This window comes from Acanthopagrus latus, chromosome 17 (genome assembly GCF_904848185.1).
Source record: "Acanthopagrus latus isolate v.2019 chromosome 17, fAcaLat1.1, whole genome shotgun sequence".
NCBI classification, from domain to species: Eukaryota; Metazoa; Chordata; class Actinopteri; order Spariformes; family Sparidae; genus Acanthopagrus; species Acanthopagrus latus.
This window is the reverse complement of record NC_051055.1, coordinates 18,105,602-18,128,339: the sequence shown is the minus strand read 5'-3', so window position 1 is coordinate 18,128,339 and position 22,738 is coordinate 18,105,602. Positions and strand designations below refer to the sequence as shown.

At 40.9% G+C, this 22,738-nt stretch overlaps 2 protein-coding genes across 4 annotated transcripts; one reads left to right on the top strand and one right to left on the bottom strand.

Annotated features, from left to right (window-relative positions):
• Positions 1–152: 152 nt before the first annotated feature.
• Positions 153–14,742, top strand: otoa (otoancorin). Of its 3 annotated transcripts, XM_037074068.1 has the most exons (29): positions 153–1,377; positions 2,229–2,313; positions 2,448–2,509; positions 3,361–3,382; positions 3,565–3,613; positions 3,799–3,925; positions 4,109–4,171; positions 4,283–4,476; positions 4,561–4,694; positions 5,336–5,454; positions 5,559–5,698; positions 7,003–7,120; positions 7,245–7,445; positions 7,523–7,681; positions 7,866–8,006; positions 8,135–8,184; positions 8,524–8,644; positions 8,729–8,847; positions 8,952–9,090; positions 9,388–9,581; positions 9,664–9,754; positions 9,889–10,021; positions 10,146–10,339; positions 10,984–11,133; positions 11,227–11,369; positions 12,043–12,176; positions 12,338–12,435; positions 12,982–13,135; positions 13,742–14,742. In XM_037074068.1, exons 2-29 carry the CDS (start codon positions 2,256–2,258, stop codon positions 13,822–13,824), a joined length of 3,390 nt encoding a protein of 1,129 aa, XP_036929963.1. In that variant the 5' UTR covers positions 153–1,377; positions 2,229–2,255; the 3' UTR covers positions 13,825–14,742. The 3 variants fall into 3 exon arrangements, with proteins under 3 accessions (XP_036929963.1, XP_036929962.1, XP_036929964.1); XM_037074067.1 differs by lacking the exon at positions 153–1,377 and having other exon boundaries at positions 1,437–2,313; XM_037074069.1 differs by lacking the exons at positions 153–1,377; positions 2,229–2,313; positions 2,448–2,509; ... (1 more) ...; positions 3,565–3,613; positions 3,799–3,925 and having other exon boundaries at positions 4,111–4,175.
• znf687a (zinc finger protein 687a) lies at positions 14,215–22,567 on the bottom strand. The gene is made up of 11 exons (XM_037074066.1): positions 22,480–22,567; positions 20,054–21,995; positions 19,473–19,728; positions 19,181–19,362; positions 18,895–19,079; positions 18,619–18,795; positions 18,373–18,535; positions 18,037–18,273; positions 17,828–17,940; positions 17,184–17,286; positions 14,215–16,861 (listed from the first exon to the last, which is right to left on the bottom strand). The coding sequence occupies exons 2-11, from the start codon at positions 21,971–21,973 to the stop codon at positions 16,256–16,258; spliced, it is 3,942 nt and encodes a 1,313-aa protein (XP_036929961.1). The 5' UTR covers positions 21,974–21,995; positions 22,480–22,567; the 3' UTR covers positions 14,215–16,255.
• Positions 22,568–22,738: the final 171 nt, after the last annotated feature.

Sequence of the window (22,738 nt, the reverse complement as noted above, 5' to 3'; positions counted from 1 at the left end):
TCCTGTGGTTATTAATCATACAGTACTGCATGCTCTTTGTCACATCACCAGCATGATGCGTCTCTTGAAGACTGAAGCTGGTGTTTACATGCTTGCAACTAACTACCCTTTTCAACAGAGTGGTCAAACCCTTTGTGGTTTGCATTGTGGGCGCCGCTGTTGAGCTGATCCAGATATGAACTCCACTACATTGAACAGTCAAGCTGCAATATTTATTACACTCACTTACTTTAGGATGAAGCTGCATACAGTTTTTCTGAGCCAATTCCTTTCTTTAAAAGAAGTGAATTTGTGGCTTTCATGTAATCTTTTTCTTTCCCTGTTTTTATAATGTAGAATATATTCATTTTTGTGCCCTTGGTAAATTTATACTTGTGTTAAAAATTGGAATTATAAATTGATAGAATTAGACATGTTAATGAAACTGTCAGACTCAGACACACATTTATAAAAAAAATGGAAATGTCTTGAATGAGAACTCTATATCTAGTTCAGAAAGTCTGTAATTGTCTGGTTTGAATCTCTCTTTTTACTCTCCATGTCACATGTATTATCTCAGTCCAACTGCCATAGTAAAGGTTGGTAATATTTCTCCAAAAGCACGGATATTTATTTATATTTGTTGCTACTTTATGATTCTTTACATTTGGTTTTCAATTTTGGCTACAAATACCAGCCTTGGTTGCCACAAATACAGCAGGAGATGCCCTGATACCCTCTTGTTAAAAACATACGTGCCGTATTCTAAAGCTGTTGTTTGTTTACCGTCTCTCTGCATGAGTGTGTGAATAGAGCTCTTTACTCTGTGGCTTTACTCATTTGTTTGTTTTGCTGGCGTAACATGCAGCTGTGTAATGGGTTGTAGTGTGTGGATTTAAATTGCCCATCGAGTTTCTTCAGCTGTCGTTTGAAAGAAGGGATCTGAGGATAAAATCAATCCTTTTTATGCAGAACGTTTAAATAAACAGCTGCACATCCAATCAAAACTCATTAGTTTGGGAACTATTGTTATCTCAGCATTGCGTATCACTGAATCAGATTTCAAGTCTGATTTTTGAAAAGATCAGAATAAAGTTTACTTTTTGGGTTTATGGTTGGAAAATGTTTATGTCATGGTTGACACTAGAACGCATCAGACATCATTTGAGGTTCACAGCCTCTCTCTCTCTCTCTTTCTCTCACACACACACACACACGCACACACACACAAACAGAGCTGTTTTTGATATGCACCTGCTTTGACTTCATCGAGGACAGGTAACCACCCATCCAACTCATTCCATTACGAGAAGGGAAGAGGAACAACGCGCACATCTTCACTCCGTGTTTTTAAATTGCTTTGTCCATATAATCAACCAGGGAGCAGCTACAGATTCTGTGAGTAAATACTTATTTGTACCTAAATCAATAAGTTATTCATTTTTCAGTATTCGTGATGTGTTCATAGTTTCAGGTGTGAAATCTTGTTGGCACAGTGTCACCGTCGAAACGTACTAGAATAAAACGTATTTTTGTATGTTTTAAAGTTTTATATTTCTAAATGATTTATGTAAAGAGTGAATAATTCAATTATGGAGTAAGATACTGTCTGACTTTTCAACATTTTGGGACAATATGTTATTAGAGTAACTTGTGAAAGCAAAAAAAAAAAAAAAAAAACAGCAAAAAAGTAGCTTATTCTGTTATTGTTTTTATTTTTACCTGTGTAAGATGATCATCTGGCATATTGAAATGAGAAGTCATATTCAAGAGAAGTAAACAAATTGAATGGAGGCAAAATCTAAACATGCAAATGTTTGGGGCGAGAACCCCCATTTGAGAGATCAGGAGTGTAAAGTTGTTCGTGAAGAGGTGATGGAAGACGACAATAGAGGCTGGCAAAATGTTCCACAGTACATCATGTACATTACCAAACCTGTTTATCATTGCGTGTTATCCTCCAAAGTCCATGGAGCCTCCCACAGGATGAGTAACAAAGGTGGTAGCTAGGGGAAGTATGATCACAAATCCTCAGAGGCGGAAGTATGGCCAAAAAACTGGAGGCAGCACGCACAGAGATGGGTTCCATAACAACTAGAGACCTAATGACAAAATCCCTGCACGCTGCAGAGAACTTTCTGCTATTACAGAGAGAGAATTGTTGGAAAGAATGCAAATCTGTATCCAAATCACGTGTAATCTGTGGTGGTATTAATACACACTTTGAATTATGCCATAATGTTCAACAGGCAGGGAGGCAGGCAAGTGTTTTCACCATGGCTCCAAAGGGAGGAACATTGGTCCTTCTCCTCATTGTGGCCTGTGCAGCCATGGGTAAGCATCAGCACCATCACATACAGCGTCTCCTCTTTTAACTGGCAAATGCATGCATGCTGTTTATGCGTACACACTGCAAATGTGTCTTTTTTATGATTATTCATTAAATTTCTATTATAACACCTGTTCAGATGATAACTATAATACAAGACCTGGAAATAAACCGGATTTCAAAGACATGGCCAAAAAACTGGTATGTAGTTTCCTGTATACTTGTTTGCTTTGAATGACATTCTCATCTAAGTAGTATGCAGAATAACATCTATTAAGTTCCACACAATTTCAAATCCAACATAGTTTAGTTTTTTCCGTCCTTCATCACAATTTTCTAGCTAACTTCAGTCAATTTTTTAATAATTTGAAAATATTTTCTTTGAATGAAGTTGTTCTTATGACATAAATGATGACGTATGGTACCACTATCCCAAGTTCCCTTATTTGACTGGATTCCTGCACAAAGTGTGACGCCCCACTATGGGCAGCCCCGGTCTATTCCTTCTTTAGTGCAGTTTTTTAAAATTCTTTTATATGATATCACATTTAAATGTGATCACAATGTGATATCACATTTAAATGTGATATCACAGTTAGTATCTGTTTTTTGCCTTCCATAAAACCTATTGAAATGTAAGATCCTTTATGGGATACTCAAGAGAGAGTTGTTGGTTTATCGTTAAATCATCTTTTTTTTTGTATAATCAAGTAAAAAGTCTTTGTGTCTGTTCAGTCACAGAGGACACTTTTCACTTGATTTTCTTCAACATCAGAGCTTCATGTCACTAGCTGCTTGCGCCAGTCTATTCCACACCATGACTGTCACAACTGGATCGCTTTCCATATTTTACACTGCTACCATCGATCTAATAATCTTGTTCATATATTGTTTATACAGTATATAGAAAACCCCCCAAGTATTAGCTGTTCACATTTATTTTGAATGTTTTCTAATGACAGACAGAGATTTTAAACGATTAATACTAATACATTACCCTAAACATCTGATGATGATACTGTTTTTGTTTGTTTGTTTGTTTGTTTTTTCAGATGAGGAAGTGCAACGATAAGGGTGAGCTAATTCTCAGTGTACTTTTTTTCTTTTAATTAAAGGTCCCATTTTTTGGTTCATACTTTTATTTTTCATGTATAATGTTCACATGCTTTATATGAACAACACTGGCAAAAATGTAGACCACCTCGGATGTGTTTCTACCATACAACATATAAATGTGGAGGGTTGCTATGTTACAGGATACCCGTTGCCAAAGATGAATCAGCTGAGAACTGTCTTCAATAGCAGGTATTTCTGTGAAGACGAAAGAGATTAAAGTAACATGATGTATATGTTCCCCTCAGCTCATACAAACATTTTGTTGCCTTTTTTTTTTTACATTTATCTGCTCCAAGCTGCAAAAATGACAGATTGAACATGTAAAACACAACATTTAATATTCAAAATCATCACTACACTTATTTCTCTTTCAGTGACTCGCCCATGGACAGAACGTCCGGCCAGTCGAACACCTACTTTTCGACTTTTATGAAGCTCCTGGATTCAGTCTATCCTGTCGAGAACTCACTCAGTGCCATGCACCCCATGGATGGTAAAAAGGTGTGAATACACACATGGTCGATCACCTAAACCACATTAGATTTCTTCACGTAAAGATAATGTCAATCATTATTCGCTGTATGCTGTCATCTTAATGGTTGATGGTGACGTTTATTCATTATTTGTTTGAACTGTTTCACCCAGCACACATTAATTGCCTATTTTCTGTGTTTCTCTTTTTAGCCAAACAGGATTTGGAATTGCACCAATCTTCCAACCATGATTAAGATGATGAGGAACTCTTCCGTCTGTACTCCCTTCTACTGCCAAGATCTTAAGAAAAGAAAACATAATCCATTAACTAAGGCTGCTTTCTGAATGTCTGAATGATTTCTGTGATTTCTCTAATTTCCTCAGGAGGCATCTGCATGTTACATGCGTGCATTTGTGGCCCCTCAGTCCTGGGAGGCTTTGACCACACAGAGTGAAGACAACATGGACTCAGATGACTATGACGAGCTGCTATGGGCTGCCAAACCGGCACTGGAGGATATGCCTCCTTCAGAAATGAGGCTTCCAGTCACAGCAACTCTGCAAAAAGTGAAAAAAATGTGAGTATACATTGAATAAAGTGCACCCTCCACTGTCTCTCAGATAGCTTTTCTTAAAATTGTAAAATTGGTCATTGGTTCCAGGATGACGGTGATGAAGGAGGAGCGTGAGCGCATGTCTGAAGACAAAAGGAAAAAGGTGGCAGATTGGATAAAACAGCAGATCGCCCAGAACAACTTCAACTGTACAATGAAGCCATCATCTGACGCGAGATTAAGTAAGAAATTAGTTTGGCACATCAAATCAGAAAAACAGCTAATAACAATAAAAACCCCACATATTCACCATTAGCTATAAAATTAGATGAATTCATACAATGTTTATCAGAAAAAACAAAAGGAGAAAGAAAGGGAAGAGGAGGTAGAAAAGACAGGAGCAAGTAAAGATGAAAATCTTGAAAGATGAAGAGAAAAATGAAGTGGGGGGAAAAAGTGAACTAAGCAGGTAATTTAAAACAAACTGGATGAAAGTAACCGGGCTAAGAAAGAACCAGGAGTAGGAGCAGGAAGTAGACTAGTAAAAGCAGCCTCTCATTTGCAAATCATGCAAAGTACTACGGAGATTAATTTCATGAAACAACAAAACAGCCATGAATAAACATGTGTCACAGGAAAACCGCAAATGTTACATGTTTTTGTGGTGCTCATATTTTGCAAGCCACAGTATTTGTGTTTTGTTTTTTTTTCAAATGTGTGTGCTCGGTCTCCAGCTCTGCTGACACTTATTAGTACACGTTTAACTGCACAACAAGCACTCAAACCTTACCCATAAAACCTTAATGCATTCAGTGTCTCCTTTCTGTTGTCGCTTTCCTGTTAAGTATGAATGGGACATGTAACATCCTAATTAATTCTATAGAGCAAATGCCGCGCTGTGGACCTGCACTGAAGTGGCTGAACTGTGAGGCGATGGACATGATTGGACAATACCTCCCGCATTTAGAGGCAAACGATGTTGATTCTTCTCCCAAAGAAGAGGTGAGTGGTGCCTGCAGAAGAGCATAAAGAGTCAACTTAAACTAGAAACAGCATACAATTCATTTGTTGCTCTGCTGGTTTTTCTCTACCACTTTCTATTTTAGCTGCTTGAATGCTTCCGCTCAGGCAAGATTGAATTTGCCTTCAGAAATGATTCTGAGATGAAGCCCAGCCTGGCCAAGACGTTTCTCCGAAAAATACAAGAGTCCTTAGGTCCAAAAGAGTTTGAAGATCGTTTGGAAAGGTTTGTGTTTACGTGAGATAAAAACGTGTATAAAAAGACTGGATTCCAAACAGTGTCTGATTGTTTTCCACTAACTGTTTACTCAGAGGTGGACAGTATTTCAATTAAATGTATTAAAATGTGTGTTAATATTGAGTATTTTGTGAATTTGTATTTTTACTGGGCAGAAAATAATAGCATGTAATATGCAGAAAACTTCAAGAGCTTGAAATTGTATGAAATACAGGTCATTTTAACCTCCAATAAGTAACATTTTTGATCCCCAGGTCATACTGTTAAAAAAACAACAACTATGCAGCAGTTGACCTAATCAGAGTCTCTGGCTTTGTATCAGTCTTTCGCTTCACTTTTTTGTACTGTATCATACTCTGTTCTGATGGAGCTGCTTTGTGTCTTTTGCAAGTTGGAGGTATGAGAACTATACTTCCCCCACTGCACTTTATTTATCGCTGTACAAGAAGGCATCTGCCAATCTCATAGCCTTCTGAAAGAAAAGTGCATCAGGGGCAAAACTGTTTAGTTCCCAGAGCTGCACTTCAATTGGCTGTTCACTCCAGCAGTCAATGGTTGTTTTATTTCACAGAACATACCCAGCATGCACCCCAACATCACACCTCCAAGATAAATCCAGACTGGCATCTTGAGCTATGAAATTGCTATAATCTGATGAACAACAATTTGTGTAGAATGTTTTATGATTTAAAATACTTTTAAAGGTCCAATATGTAGATTTTGGAGAAGAAGTTCAAACTCAAAATGTACTAAATATATTCTCGATATCAATGAGGTAATAATCTCACAAATATTGATTATTTCCATAAATGAATAAACAAGCCATTCTCAGAGGAAACACTGTTTGAAGCTAGAAAGGTGGCAGGGTCCACCACATATAAACAAAGAAAAATGAAAATTGTTTGTTCTGTTTATTCAGTCGGTAACGATCTTTCTCCTCTGATTAAAATGTATTCCCCCGAACTACATGTTGCACCTTAACTGAATAGAATTTTCTCAGTCTCATTTTGTTTTGATACATGATGAGCAAGTGTTTGTAATTTGTAACAAGACACTTTTCGATCTATTCATGCCCATCTCTGTTTACCCTGAAACGCTCTCAACTCTGTCTGGGTTTTTGGGGGGTTTTGTGAGGAACACATCTGAACAGATGAGAAAGCATTGTTACAGATAGTCATTAAAAGAGACAGACAAATAATAATCATGTACACAAACAAGTTAGACATTATAGAGAGCTGATTCAGTTTTAAGAGTGGAATAACTAAGACATTTTTACCTGTAAACCTCCTCAGACTCGGCACACTCGTCTGTCATTTGAAAAAGCCTCCAAAATTGACTGCTGAACTCAGCAGTAAACTTCTGCCCCAGCTTAACGCCTGCAATGACTCCAGCAACCCTGGGATCAAAAAGGTATCACTCACTTACCCAAAACCTTCACCTGTGTCAGCCCTCAGCAGGGCCGAAGTAACAGATTTCATGAATTTTTAGTAATCGCTTGCTTGCTTTTTGTCTTTTTACCCTCTGCTCACACAAGCTGAAGAAGTTATCTGCCAAACTTTTGATGTCAAACTCCAGCACTGCTAAAACGCTACTCGAGCTGGGCAAAAGTGTGCAGGCGTTGCCCCCCAAAGATCTGCCATCCGTCACGTGGGATGATCTCAAATTGTTCGAAAGACTCGATCTGACAGTGGCCCAGCAGCGTGCCGTGGTCAGGCAGCTGATGGGGGGGGGGAAGGTAAGCCTGCAGGGCTGCTGAAAGCTTGTCTCTGTCATGCTGCCCTTCTCACGACACCTCATTCTTCTTTCCCTCAGTGTGAAGAGGTATCGGATACGAAACTGATGGACCTTCAGCCGGTTCTAGGGGGTTTGCCTTGCTGTGTCGTCAAGCGCATGAAAGCCGAGGTGATGCTGAATGAGACCGAGACCTGGAAGCAGATGAGCAAGTGTCAGCTGAAGGCCGTGCTGAAGGAGGTGAGAAAAGAGAGAGAGGCAGGAAAAAGAGGCTAACTCTGTTGATTAAGATGAATAATGACTCTGATGTGTCACTTTCCTTTGGCTCTCAAATCTCAGTCTCATATAAAAAAATATTTCTTGTTATCTGTTATATGCAATAAGAACATCATTTAAAAAACAATTATTAAATGTTTCCATGCAGATGCGCAAGAAGGTGGAAGCCCTCGACTTGGTGCTGAAGTTGGATGGCGATTTGCTTCGCAGTGTTCCTCTGAGATACCTGGCCAAAGCGAACATCACCTCCCCAGACGAAGTGAATAATAAAACATGGAGTCAGTCGCAGGTAGTGTCTCTGAATACATCCTGTCCGCCACATTTTATTATGTTCTACATGCTTTCGTAGTCATTCATAATGGTTAACTGTTAACGAATGATGCCAGGTTGCTCTCTGTTTTTGTCTTTTCTTTTCAGGCACTTTTATTGGTCAAAAAGTTGCACACGGAAAAGCTGTTTAAGATGAGGTGAGATATGTAGTCCAAACAAAGCAACAATACTATACAAAAGCCTTGCAATAGAAACATCTGACTTCTGGTTAAAATGGTTTCTATTGTGACTGGGCGAGGTCTTGATTAAAGCAAGCAGTCATTTTTAAGATCATTTAAGTTCTTGGAAAGTTGGATTCAAATCTTAAGCATGTCTCCATTATACATAGACAAATGCATACATATACATATATATTAAGTTGTTAGATAATGAAAGATTAACGCTCATAACTCTTATGATGTGTATTATATTTTGTGGAGTTTCAGTAATGTGCACGGTCTTGTTGCTGAACGTTCAGTGTCTGCTGTTGCACACAGGGGGCTGCGTTCACTCGCTCAGGGTATAACCAGTGAAATGATCAACCAACTACCAGACAACGAAGTTCAAAATGTGACGCAGAATCTATCAGACGATCCGAAGTGGCTCTCCAGGAGGCTGGTGTGTATGTGTACACTGTGTCACGCATAAAACTAAAAGACATGTAGATGAGTATTCTGACTAATAATAAATATATGTTTTCAGGCTTTGTGGCTTGCCAAAAAGCTTTTTGCGACTTTAGAGAAACGGAGAGCTGACTTCTTCAAAACCATCACTGAGGAGGAGATGGATGAGATTCCCTCACTGTTACTTCCTTTCCTGCCGTAAACAAACAGTCTATTCTCTATCTCACTTAATCAAGTACTTTTTAAAAAAAAAAAAAAAGTTCTATAATAAGATTTAACAACTCTCTATCCCTGTCTCCCAGTCCTGAGAATTTGAAGGATTTGCCTGACTCTGTGTGTGACATCTTCCTCAAAAAGATGGAAAAGGCCAACGTGTACTTGTTATCTCTAAGTGATGGTCCTTCTCGCAGCGCACTCGCCAATAAAATCCTGTCTTGCCTGGTAAATGATATTCACACACATACAGAGGGGTGACAGATTAAAGGAAAAGACAACACAGATGATCTCAGTAAGGTGCTGAGTTAGAGCAGCAGAGATTGGCGTAGACTGTCTGAGCCTGACCAACCAAAGAGTTCAGTGAGCTCTGTGTGGGAGCATCATCTGTCACATTTTTGTACTATTTATTCAATTTGCTTTAAATTGTAACCAACCTGCACCTATTGCTCCATACATGATATTATCACGTAGTAAGTCTTTTCTCTGCAGCACCAGCCTCAGATAATTCCTGTGAATGTGTAGGGGGGAGACGTATCCAGACTGACCACTGAGGACGTGGACAGCTTTGGACCGCTCTTGTGTGAGTTCAATGTTTCCCAGCTCCGCCAAATGGCCCCCGAAGTCCTCAACGCCAGCCTCCTGGCCATGGCTGGCCACCGCCACTTTCCTCAACGCAACTGGACGGATCTAATTCAGCTGGTCAAAGAGACTTTTGGGTAGGACAGCTCTCCGGTGGATGCTGGGGTTACTGCAGAGAGAGTATCAATCTGACAGATATTTATTTTCAATCCTCTGCAGGGATCCATCTACCTGGTCGGCTGAGACCATGGAAGATCTGTCTCCCCTCCTCCTTTTGGATGATGATGCCATATCTGCTCTGCCCAATGAGGTTTGTTTTTTTGTTGTCTGGACAGGGATGCAGCACTGGATCATGTCCTTCCATCCATGATCCTGTCCATGAGGAGGCTGTGGTTCATGTTTGAGTTTCTCATGTTTTTGTTTATTCTCTACTCTCTCTGTCAGCCTCCTGTGAAAGACATTCTCTTTTTCCTGATGCCGCGTCTGACCCGAATCTCTGCCGCACTGAGACAGAAGATGTTTGATCTCATCACCACCACCACCGCTGCATCCAACAATGAACGTAAAAAGAGAGCAGGTGTGGAAGAAGAATCCTTGAGTGCTGTTAATTTTTAAACCTCAGTTAGTGATGCTACCCATCTGTACTCTACCGTACTTCTCTATTTCTCACTTGCTGTCTGTGTCTCTCCCGTCTCTCACAGCCAACAGTGGCGGCAGCACTTCAGTACCGACTGTGGAGCTGATTGAAGAATTGGAAATGCTCAACGTCCAGTGGACACCTGGCGAGCTGGATCAAATGTCAGCCAAAACCTTCCGTGATATGGTAGAAACACTCGGAAGCGTCGATAACTACAGCGCAGACCAACTGGCCGTACTCAGTGACAAAGCAGTTAAGGTAGAGTGGAGGCACTGATCCTGCTTCTGTTCATTGTAGTGCAGCGAGAGGGGAGGAAAATGTATGATATATTAATATAGTATGATATGTTATTTTCTCTCATTCCAACAGTAAAGGATGCCTGACTCTTACTACTGACTTTCTAACAAAGCAAGACACTCCCCAGCTTTGTTAATTGGACACTGAAATTGAAATAAAACAACAACATGCTCCCTTCATATCTCTCAGAATAACATAATTAATGTTACAATTGGTACAACTATTAAAAGCAGTCGCTTCTCTCATGGTCGTCACATCTAAACTACACACATGGCTGCCAGAAGTTCCTCAAAATATGTAAGATTAGTTCAGCCACTGTACGTCCAGCAAAAAGGACATAACTTAAAACCTGTTGAGATGGATTTGCAAGATCACATCATGATCTTGTGAATAGAGCTGCTTTACCAAGTGAGACAATTGGATCCCAAACATTCAATCCACTGATTTTTTGATCAATGAAAATTGCAGATAAAAAAATAAACTCAGCTCAGCTCTGAGCAGCTCATGGTACACCTGAAATACAGACTTCCCCCTTTATACATATATCCTTTATTAAGAAACAGAATGGTGTCCAGCACAGTTATTTTGTGATTCTGTTCTTGCAGGTCTTTGGCCCAGTGTCACAGATGACTGAGGCTAACGTGATGGAGATGGGATGTATAACTCAGGGCTTCTCTGACGCAGACCTGGAGATGCTCCCCTTCACATCTGAGGCTCTGGAGGACATTGCCCAATGTGGCTGGAATGAGTCCCAGGTGATGTAATAAAAACATAAAAACAACAACTGCTCATTACTGAAATCCATTATTATCATGACATTCACTGATCAAGATGACCTGTCCGAACAGATGGAGACGGTGTGGAAGGGTTTCGCTAAATACAACAACCTGACAGCGGAGCAGCTGGATGCTGCAGATATGGTGGCACTAGGCCGGTTCATCTGCGGCCTGAACTCCACCGAGATCGAACAGCTAGACGGAGACGCCTTTACGTGCGTGCTCCGTACAGAAATCACCTGTGATTTTATTTATGTCACCACTTATACTTGTGATATTCACAAATTAGTTTATATCCAGTTAAACTGTCTTACAAACCCACACAAAAGCACCAAAGCTACAAGTGAACGTATTTCTAGTTTCATTTAAGAGGTAGAGAGAAAAGGGAGCACAATGTCAAATACTTATAGCACAAAGCACTGTGGGCTGCATTTAAATTCTGTCTTTGTTTTAATGCAGCTAAAACTGTTCACTTAACCTCACTTAAGCCCCTTTGTATTTATTTAAAATTATTTAAATTGTTGATAGAACAAATTTTTTGCTTTTTTGTGTTTCATTTGCATCTGTCAAATGTATGAGTAAAAACAGCTGTTTTCAAAGATGAAAAAGTCACTATTCAAGCAAAAAAAAAAAAACACTGGCAAAACTTTATGAAAGGTTATCCTAGCAAAACCTTTTTTCTGCCTGTTCTTGATGCAATGTTATGTAGAAATTGGCATTTTGTGCGATTGATGTCCAAATGAATACTATTAATTAATACTATTAATATTATTATTACATTCTGAGTTCTTAAATAGTTTTAGTAGAGAGAAAGACAGAGATTTCTTGGGTACACGAGGAATGCATTCGCCAGAGTATAATCAAATTCTGTGTTCATGTGTGTCACAGGGATGCTGTTGGCTCAATGGATGTGCAGTGCTCCTACAAGGTCATGGAGCACTTTAAAAGTCTTGCTGCATCCGTGTTTGGAGATCCCAGAGCCTGGACTTCAGCACAAGTGTCTGAGCTGAAGACTGTCATTGGTTAGATAATCCCCTCTGCTCAATGCTCTCCGCAGGAAACCAAACTATATTGTAGTATTTTTTGAAAGTATTGGTTCAGAAACTAGTTTTAATTCACATCATTTGCCTTTCTTCAGAAGCTTCTTCCAAAATACTGAGCGTCTGTTTCTTGTCTCCCCCAGCTGGGTTGGATGCGACTGAGTTGATGTCTTTAGACAAGTCTGTCTTCCCATTTATCAGCATGTCGTGCATCCCTCTCATACCAGCAAGAAACTTTGCGGTGAGTAACTTTCTCTTTGTTCTTTCCTTCCATCATGTATTAGCTCTGAGTCAAATCCAGCAGTGGTAACTAAGTACAGTAACTCAAGTACTGTACATAAATAGATGTAAGTTTTTATTATATTATATTATATTATATTATATTATATTATATTATATTATATTATATTATATTATATTATATTATATTATATGTGGATGTAGACCATCCACTAAATAAAATTTTCTTTTTATAGTCACATTTTTGTGTGTCTTAAAGTTTTATTTTTTTTTTAAAAAATGACAAAATCTGTTCTACATTCTTACTACTCTGTGAAAAAAGTTTTTTTAGGAATCATTTTCATAAAGAAATGACTGGTTAAAGTTTGTTCGTGGTAGATCAGCTCCCCTACACCAATTACAACTAAAGTGGTACTTAAACATTTACATACTTACATACTCAGATTTTGAATGCAGGATTTTTATTTGTAATATCAATACTATACATTTACAGGATATCAGAACCTCTTCCTCCTCTTGACCTCTGTGCCACCCTGTTTCCCTCTAGGCTCTCTCTGTTGAGCAGCTGCAGGCTCTTGGACCTGACAACATTGCAGTGATAACCAGTGAACAGCTAGCTGCCCTGAGCAAAGAAAAACGGGAGGCTCTTGAACCAGGCACGACAGGATCTCGCGATCAAACTCAAACCCCTGAAGAATCAGGTGAGAAGATAAGTGTAAACTGCTGGAAATTGACATATTCTTTACTGTTAAAGTCCATCTTCAAATCCCTTCAGTGTGTTATACTGCTAACAAATTAGTTCATACTTCACAACATTTGTAGCCAGCAAACAAAATCAAGTTCTTTCCATGCTTTTTGTCCAACCTGACTAATCCACTCCTCAGTGATATGAATGAGAGTAATACATTTACTTTAATAGGTGGAGTTGGATTTCCCAAGAATATAATAAGCATGATGATAAAATATTTAACCAGAAGGCTTGAATCTTATGATAACAATATAAAAATGAGTTAACATGCCATGGTTGCCCTGCATTTCCATCAAAATTTCATCACATTTTGATTTATATAACTCTAAATCCTGATTGGTATGTGACATCACCGTTTTGTTCCAGATGAGCACCAACAACCTCACACAACTGAGAGAAGCACAGGTGGAAATACAAATACAGAACACTCTCATATAAAATAACCAAAACTGTTCTATGTGGGACCCCTTCACTCCTCTTAAGAAAAATAGGTTTCCTTAGCTTTTGAAGGCTCTTAGTGGAGGTGTTTGCATTCAGTTGTCATGTCACTCTCTCTCAGGAGCTCCGTCGATGAGTGTCGAGGGGATCGCATCCTTCATGAAGCCCCTTCTGGTTCTCCTCACGGGGTTCCTGCTGCTGTGAGATCAGAGAGCCACAGCACACTACTGCTGGACCAGCAGAAGCTTCAGTTAACCACACATACACGCACAAGTTATCATTATAGTGGCAACGTGTCATTGTCGAGGACGTGTTTCATCATCTCATGATGTGAGCATAGTGGAGTGTAGCCACAATATAATCAAATGAGCTGGTGAGATGTGTAAGGATCCTTTATTATTACCTTTAGTCAGGTTTACTTTTAAATATTCTGTCTTTATATTTATAAGAAAGTTTATTTTGAAAGAATAAGAATATGTGACTCGGATGGCCTGTATATGGGATGTCCGATACTGTACTGACAAAATGGAATATGATAATTTAACTCAATAAAGAATATTAATACACTTGAAGAAAAAAACAGGTTAAAAAGGACATTGTGACATTTTTTTATTTAGCTTTTTATATAAACATTTGGTTAGAAATGGTCTTGTCAACAGAACAACGTGTGTTAAAGCGTTGGATCATCTCCTGAGAAAAGAAACACAAGCGTGAAAAGGTTCACTGATGACTACAGCACATTAAAGGAACAGCTGTTTTTAGTTTGTTTTTTGTTTGTTTTTTAAATAAAATTAATTCAAACGCATGAATATTAGCTCTAAGTCTATGGATCCTCGTAAGAGGCGTAACACTAAAAATAACACTAAAAATATAAATCAGAACACCACACTCAAAAAGTGTTGGACCTCTACATGCCAAGCAAGCAACAATGCTATCACACTGTTCTGATTTTTAAGTTTCATGTCCTTCTGTGCTGATGCCAAGTCGTGACCTTTCCATCAATAACTGGATCTGTGCTGACAGTGACTGAAGAGAAAGTTAAAAATACAACATATTCTCACAAAAGCATTCAGAATCGACATGATCACATACATACTAATCTTTTTACAGTAATCATTTATTTAAAAAAAAAAAAATAGCCATGATACATAATTTGACTTTCATCTCTTGCACATTGAGAAGACATAAATCTGTTAATCTGAAGTAAATACAGTACATTCCACGTAAAAAGCTGTTAAACGTTCATTTCGGTTTCACTTCACTAACTAAGACTTATTGCTCACCATTTCCCAAAGCATAGTTTGACCTTTTAGATGTTGCAATCTTTCACCAAGTACAATATAAATACAAGACAGGTCATCAATAACATTTAAGAAGGACACACTCACATCAGCTTCAATTTCAGTAGGGATGATAATTTTTGTTGTAATTTTGTTTTCCCTGAAAAAATATAAATTGATGTGATTTTTTTTCTTTTCTTTCCACCAATTTTACACATTAAAGGGTGCTTATAAGTGTTCGGGACTTCAACTGCATAAGTGGAAAAAATAGTTTGACGTCTTTTGTGGCTCCAGAGGACACTGCATGTAAACTGATAAACGCCTACAGTGAGCAGGTTAGTTGCACTGTGGGAAGTGTAGATGCTGTGTTTTGAAAAGCAGCTCACTGGTCAAGAACTGCACTTCTATAGCACTGTTTCACTCATTACAGACAGTTTAAAAACAAATTGTCAACAGTGATGCAGCAGAACCAAATATATCACCTGTTTTATCCTAATTATTCTTCATCCTTCTCGAAACCAGCGCCTACATTACCCAGAGTGCAACAAAGCCAGGGGGTGACATCACCTCAAACAAATTATGTGGGGTTTTTTTTTTTTTTTTGAGTTACAGTCCTTCAAGTTAAAAAGAACATGATTTCCTTCATGTAAGTATCCCTCTATTGCAGCTCAGCAAGGGAACATAAAAATAAACTGAGGGGTGATCTATCTGCAAGTTCAAGTCTAATTTCACTGAAATGTGTAGAAGCACTCATCGTCTACAATTAAAGTCAGGAATTCATCTAAGACATTATTGTATGTTTTTGAAAATGGATGGCAATAAGTTCATGGTACACACACTTAATAGTAACTGAGCTAACATATTCCAAATCAATGCCATGACATGAAAAACTTAAAAAAGTGAAAGGGACTTTACAGAAAACACCCGGGGGTGCTGTTCAAGAAATCTCCTCAGTAGGATGAAACATTCTGTCGCTGTCCACCACCAACAGCCATCGTGATCACAGTGGTATCTGGTTCTTATATTCACATTCTCTGCAGGCACATTATTATGTGGATGTGGTCACAGCAGTGAACTTGTCAGACTATCTGTTCACAGACAAGGAAGTAGCTAAAATATCATTAGCATCATCACTGAACACAAACACAACATTAGATCCTGAGAGTCACAAGTAGAAGGTTAAGGCAGATTTCACCATGAAAATCGCATCTGATTTACTTTTCTACAATCTATTCACATAAAAACTCAGTTCCGCCAGTCTTTGGTTTAATTAGTGCATAGGGTGTGACGAGAAACAAGGCACTTCTTTCTTTTATCACCTACCCACACTGCTCCCTCCCCACGTATCTGGTGTCTCAGGTCGTTTTTCCTGCGTTCCTGGCGATGATAAAAGCCATGCCGTGAGTTCTGAAGTGCGTATTCAGATCTGAAGCCTTTTCGAATTTTTTGCGACACACCCTACATGCCAGTTTGCCCTCCTCCTCCGTCCCCTGAGAGGAGGGCGATGCTGGTGCAGAGTCGTCCAGAGAACTCTTGTCATCGTGGTTCCTGTTGTTACCAATGGAGGGTGCTGGCACGCTGGGGGACTGCTGGCTGTCAGTGATTGCGTTTCTCACTTTGTGAGTGATGAAGCGATGGCGTGACAGGGAGGAGGTGGATGTGAAGCAAGCGCCGCACTGTAGACACTGCTGACCGCCGCCCTCTGTCGCTCCCCGCCGGTGCTGGATGATGTGCTCTAGGAACATCGCCTGGTCCTCTGTGGTGAAGCCGCAGGGGGCGCAGCGGAACCCAGACTCAGGAGCAGAGTAGGGGGCAGAAGCTGAGGAGGAGGACTTCTTCACTGGACTCACCCAGTCTATGGACTCTTCATCCTGCTCCATCTTCACCGCTCCTCTTCTTCTTGGGCGTGCCCCCAAACTGCTGTCCTGTTCTGAGGAGCTGTCGGCCTCCTCTCTGCCTCCCTGTGACCAGAGAATATCTCTGTTAATGTCATCTTAGTATCAAGTACAGATGCACATTTTAAGCAGATTCTTTGATTCATAGTCGACTGCCTTAACAATCTCTTAATCATTAATAATATATTAAATATGTTGGATGTTTTTCCATTTTCATATGTTTGATAAATATGTGGAATTTGAACAAGATACTTTTTGATATATTTGTGCACATTTCAGATTTTTAATCAGTTACAAGTCTTGACAATAATTAAATTGACTAATGATTCATCATCAACATTCCCAGAATAAAGTGTTTCCTGTTTGGCTTCTTTAAAGAAATACACACCATCAGTGTGTCCTGGCTTTCGGCATCCACGCTGTGTCTCAGCTGAATGTGCCTCTCCAACATCGCTCTGCTGCTGAATGTTTTCTTACTCTCACTGCAGAACCTGCACACACGTACACACAACTTAAAAGTCACAAAAACACTGGTCTGATTTAATGATTGCACTGATTAATTACACAGATTTGAGTGGGCATCATGTTAACACCAATAACGTCAGGAATAATAGTTACACCTGCAGACTTATCAAGAGTTTGTAGCAGGTCTAAGAACATTTTCCACAATCAAAAATAACTGCAGTTCTTGCAACTTGGATATTGCCCTTTTTGCAATTAATTGTGCAGCTACTATACAAGCAGTCATATCTCTTGTTGTATTGGTGTATTGGTTTGCCCTCTTTGGACCTAATGTGTAAAAGTAGGAATTTGAAACATATTGCTTCTTCTGATTTATTTATTTAAAAGGAGGGAATGATTGAGCATCATATTTAATAATTTCAACAGCCCGAGTCTGTGCTAATTTTTTTTTTTCACTCCCTGTCACATCTACAACCACACTATACTGGTTTTGTGTACTTACATAAAATCAGTGATCACTGTTTTAACTTTTGGACAGTCAACTGGTAAGGATAAAAATCTAGAACTCACTGGCAGCGAAAACTACGATTCGTGGCTTTGTGTTTGTCTCTGATGTGACGTCTCAGACTGGAGGTGGTGGTGAAGGAGCTCTCACACTTGTTACAAGGAAACTTCTTCAGAGTCTACATGACACAAGTGCAAAAACATTTAAAGCCACATTAAAAGACAGTCGATGTAGTCAGATAATACATTGTAGGCGGACAGGTGCACTTCCAGACCTTGCCATGTTGCTCAGCCATATGATGAATGTAGTCTTCCCGGTCTGTGTAGCGTGCGTGGCAAGGCGCACATTTCCAACCTGAGGGGGCCTTTATGCTTTCTTTCTTCACTTTCTCCTCTTTCTCTTCATCTATCTGTTCCTCCCCATCTGAGCTCTCCAACTTCAATGAAGGACGTGAACGAGAGGCAGCAGCTGGAGGTGAAGGCAACTCTTCTAACGCTGAAGTCTTATGGGTCTGAGGAACAGAGAAAAACAAGGTAAAAATATGGAAATAGGATAAATAAGTGGTATCATAAGGCATTCAATATTAAACATGGTATGAGCAGTCATATACCTTGAAGTGGTCCAGTAGTGTATTCCTCTGCGAAAATAACTTGGTGCACTCAGGGCATTTAAACACATGCACCTTCTGATTGGTTAGATGAGTGTCAAAGTGGATGTGCAGCAGAGACTTGTTTGTAAAAACTGTGTCACACATCACACATTTATAGATCGACCTGTAAAGGGATAAAAACTTGGTCAGTTGAATAAAGGAATACAGAAAAATCACAGATTCCTGTGTGTATTTATAGATACATACATGGTCTGTCCATCAGTGAGTGTTGGATGTTGGGCACTGATGTGGTTCTGTATGCTGGGAGCAGACTTGAAAGCCATGGGGCAGCTGGGGCATTTGTGGAACATATCACAGTGAGCCTGCTGGATGTGAGACTTCACTGAGTTCAGTCCTCCAAACACCACCAGGCAACTGGAACACCTGCAGAGAGAGAAAGAGAAGTTAAAAGACGGGTGAAACATGGGAAACATTCCGTATAATTTCGTTTAACCGAACACCAACATGAGGAGGACATCACACCTGTATCCGATGCGGCGTGCAAAGTGTAAACAGGTCTCGTCCAGGTGACTCTGAAACAGCGGTGGCTCAGCCGTGCCGCCGCACTCCGGGCAGACATGTGGCGGGCGGCTTCGGTGTATGCGTTGATGAGCTGCTGCACAGCAGCCGTTTGACAGGAGCATGGGAGGAGAACACTCTGTGCATGACTGGAAAACAACAGAAGAACAAAGGAAGTGAATTAAAGTGGAGTTCATATTCATATCACTGGAAGACAAATTTCTTGCTCCCTCACGCTCCAAACACTCACAGTGGTTTGTGCTGGTTTGATTTCTTGGAAATGCTCCACAACCTCTTCTTTGCTGCTGAACTGAGCTTGACACTCAGGACATTTATTACTGTTATAATGCACCGCCTCTACTTTCTTATTGGATTTTGCTTTATGTGGCTGGGGTGTTGGGTTTGTAGCAGCCTGGCTTAAATAGGATGATCCTGAAGAAGACAACAGAAGAGATCAAGGAATCAATGAGGAACATACAACCACAGACAGGAACAACATTTGAAAAAAGCTCAATTTAACGACAGAAACAAGTTTCACCAACCAGCGACTGCAGATTCCTTCTGGACAATCATCTGCTCCACAGGAACAGGTTTCATGACCAGGTGTGAGCATTGCATGATCAGGCCCTTCTCCTTGTGCTCTCTGGCATGTAAAAGCAGGCTGCACTTGTTGAAGAAGGCCAGCCGTTTGGCGCAGTGATTACAGGTCACCTCGATCCTCAGCGAGCGCCGAGCGTAGTGCCGCACCAAACTCTGCTCCAGGGCGAAGGCGTCGCCGCACTCCAAACATCGGTAACCCTGAAGGGCGTCAAACATTCATACAAGACACTGATACATTCATATGAAATCAAGCTATTTAATACCATGCTGTGTGCCTGTCGTGAAATAATGATTATGATGATAACAAATGTCATTTTCTTCATCCCGCCAAAAAAAAACAAATATTCAATTAACTACGGTACTTAAAAAACGCAGATCCTCGCAATTGGCCAGCTAGACACAGCAGATGTTTGGCATTTTTGCGTGAAAAAAGATTTATCCAAAATTTAAATCATAACTGAATCCAATTAATTTCAATGTCAATTATCTAGTTGTTTCTCTTCTGTACTCAATCATAGATTACCTGTGCAGGTAGAGGGAGGCCCCACTCTGCAGGAAGAGGTGAGCTCAGATCTGGTTTATAGCAGGGCAGCAGGTTCTTGTTGTTGAGGATCTTGTTGAAAGCTTCCACCAGGTTGGTCTGACTCTTGGATATGATTGCCCCGGTGCTGTTAACTATGGAGGCCGGTCTGCTGCTGCCTTGAGGATGAAGCAGAGGTGACGGCGGAGGAAGGGTCAGACTTTTCGGGCCTAGGCTGCGAGGGTTCATCCCGCCCATGCCAGCTCTGGGAGAGGAAACAGTGATGGAGGGCAGCGCTGCAGATTTGGTGATGCTAACAGCTGTAGGGGAAACTTTCGGCTTGGTGTCCATTGCGGTTTTGTCTCTGACTGTACGGGGACCTTCCTGGAGCACCGACATGGCAGGGATCTGAGATTCCTGTGGTAACTCCCTCTTGGATCTTGTGTTACGGAGTTCTGGCGAAGGCTTTGAACTGATCGCACCCTTGGTGGTGGTTCTTCCACCTCTTTTAGGTGTAACACCCTTTACAGTCCTTGTGATGCTGCCTTTCTGCATTTTGATTTTAACTTTGAGGGGACGCAGTGGAGGTGAAACTCTCTCTGCAGCTCCATCGGACACAGGAGCCTCAGTGCCGGCACTGCAGCTCTCTTTGTTTACATTTCCTTGATCTCCAGTCACCCTCTCACTCAGCTCCTCAGTGTCACCTGGCCTGTCTTCCTCTCTAGGCCCACTTCCCATGAGCTCCTCCTTGTGGCTTGCAGACAGACCTGATATATGGGCAGATTCAGGGCTCCTTTTGTGGACAAGAAGGCCTGTCTCGCTGGGCGGCGGACTCTCTGGCGAGTCCCTCTCATCAATCACATGCTCTGGGTATTTCTCCTCTTTGACTGGTGCAGAGTCCATACTGACAGAGGGGTTGCAGTGCAGGATCTGACTCTGCAGCGGTGGAGCATTGGAAGGAGAACTCCTGGTTGTAGGTGATCTCTCGTCCTCAGGTTGAGGTTTAGGTTTTTCGTGTGCCACGGAGGAGAGATGAGATTGATCGGAAACAAGGGCAGAAGAAGTTTCAGGAGACCCAAACATGTCAGGGCGCCTTACCTTTGCTCTGCGTTTAAACTGGGGAGGGGACGACATCACAGATTCTGGGCTCTCCTGGATCACCAGGTCTGGCTCTGAGTCATCGTCATCTGAGTGCATAACCCGCTTAATTCCAGCCTTCATGCTACCGTTTCGTGGCAAAGGGGATGATGGTTTACTGGGGACATGACTTTCCTCCTTCAGAGGAGAGTGAGGAGAAAGGTGAGGGCTGACAGAGTGTGGTGAGGGAGGAGTTGAGGGGTTGGGGCCAGCAATAGATAAAGCCTGAGGGTAGAGGAGGGGCTTTAAAGTGTTTATGACATCTGTCGTCTGCTGGGCCGATCCAGCCTCAGCTCCGTTACCGTCCTCGTTCAGTGTGGACCTCAGTGGTGAACGACGGGGCCATGGTTCTGCGTCGGACTGCACCTGAGCCCTAGGAACAGACCCCTCGATGCCATTGGCAATCTGGGGCTCCACAGGGGAATCAGCAGGTGTTTTGGGGCCAAGGTGTGATGTGAGGTCACCAAACTTGACCTGAACCTGAGAGTTTAACCCACTGCTTGAAGGATTGTCTGTTTTATCCCTGATAGATCTCTCTTCCTCTTCCTCCTCCTCGAAAGACCGCACTGTGTTCTTTACAATAACACTGACCACGGGGGGGTCACTGTGTAAAGCGGGAGGGCAGGGAAAGCATGAAGGAGATCCACTCTCTGTCTCATCTGCATTAGCCCTCGCCTCATGCTGTTCCTCCTCTGGACTTGACTGAATAGCTTCTTTGGCATCAATATCAGGAATGTCAAAAGCTGCCAGCAAGTCATCAAAGTCTGGGGTCTTCATGTCCCCCATGGCCAGCACAAGGCTCAAAAACCTATCGAGTCAGGAACAGTTCATATGAGGTTAATTTAATGTCTACACGTTGACTCAGCTGGACTATGAAAGGTAAACCTTAATCTTTGGTTGCAATACAAATCTGACAGCTGGTATCAAAGCAGGGACGAGAGAGTTCGGTTAAAACAAAATGTTAATACGTGCTTCCGACCTTACAGCTGAAAATGAACTAGTTTAAAGAAATAACAACAGTTAGATAAAGCTGCTGTTCAGCGTCTCAAACTCAACTGTCATGTTGCAACAAGTGGCTCCTTCTACTAACAGCTAGCTACAGCTTAGCATTTAGCTGCTAGCTGGCCTTGCTAACGTCAACCGGCCAACTTTAGTGGTAGTCAAAATCTATAATTGGCTACATCAATGTAGCACTTAGCTACTGCGGTCATAATAAACTACAGTTAATGCATGTTGTGTTTGCATTAGCCTCATGTTAACATTCGCTCACACTAGTATTTATTTTGAATTACCTGCTAGTTGGCGGAGTTGGTTCCCGACTTTCCTCTCGGACGCATAAGATCTACGTCATCAAGTTGTGCGACGACTTCCCGGAAGCATTCGAAATGTTTCCAGTTCTCAGAGTTAACAAAATTTAAAAAAACTAAATCTTTAAGGCAGTGAATCTGAAAAGATTAAAATAATTTCGAATATCTATTTTTTAACTACTTAATGCTGCCAAACTAGTCTCATAGAATATGCTTTTGGGTTTCACACAAAGTTACTAAAGTG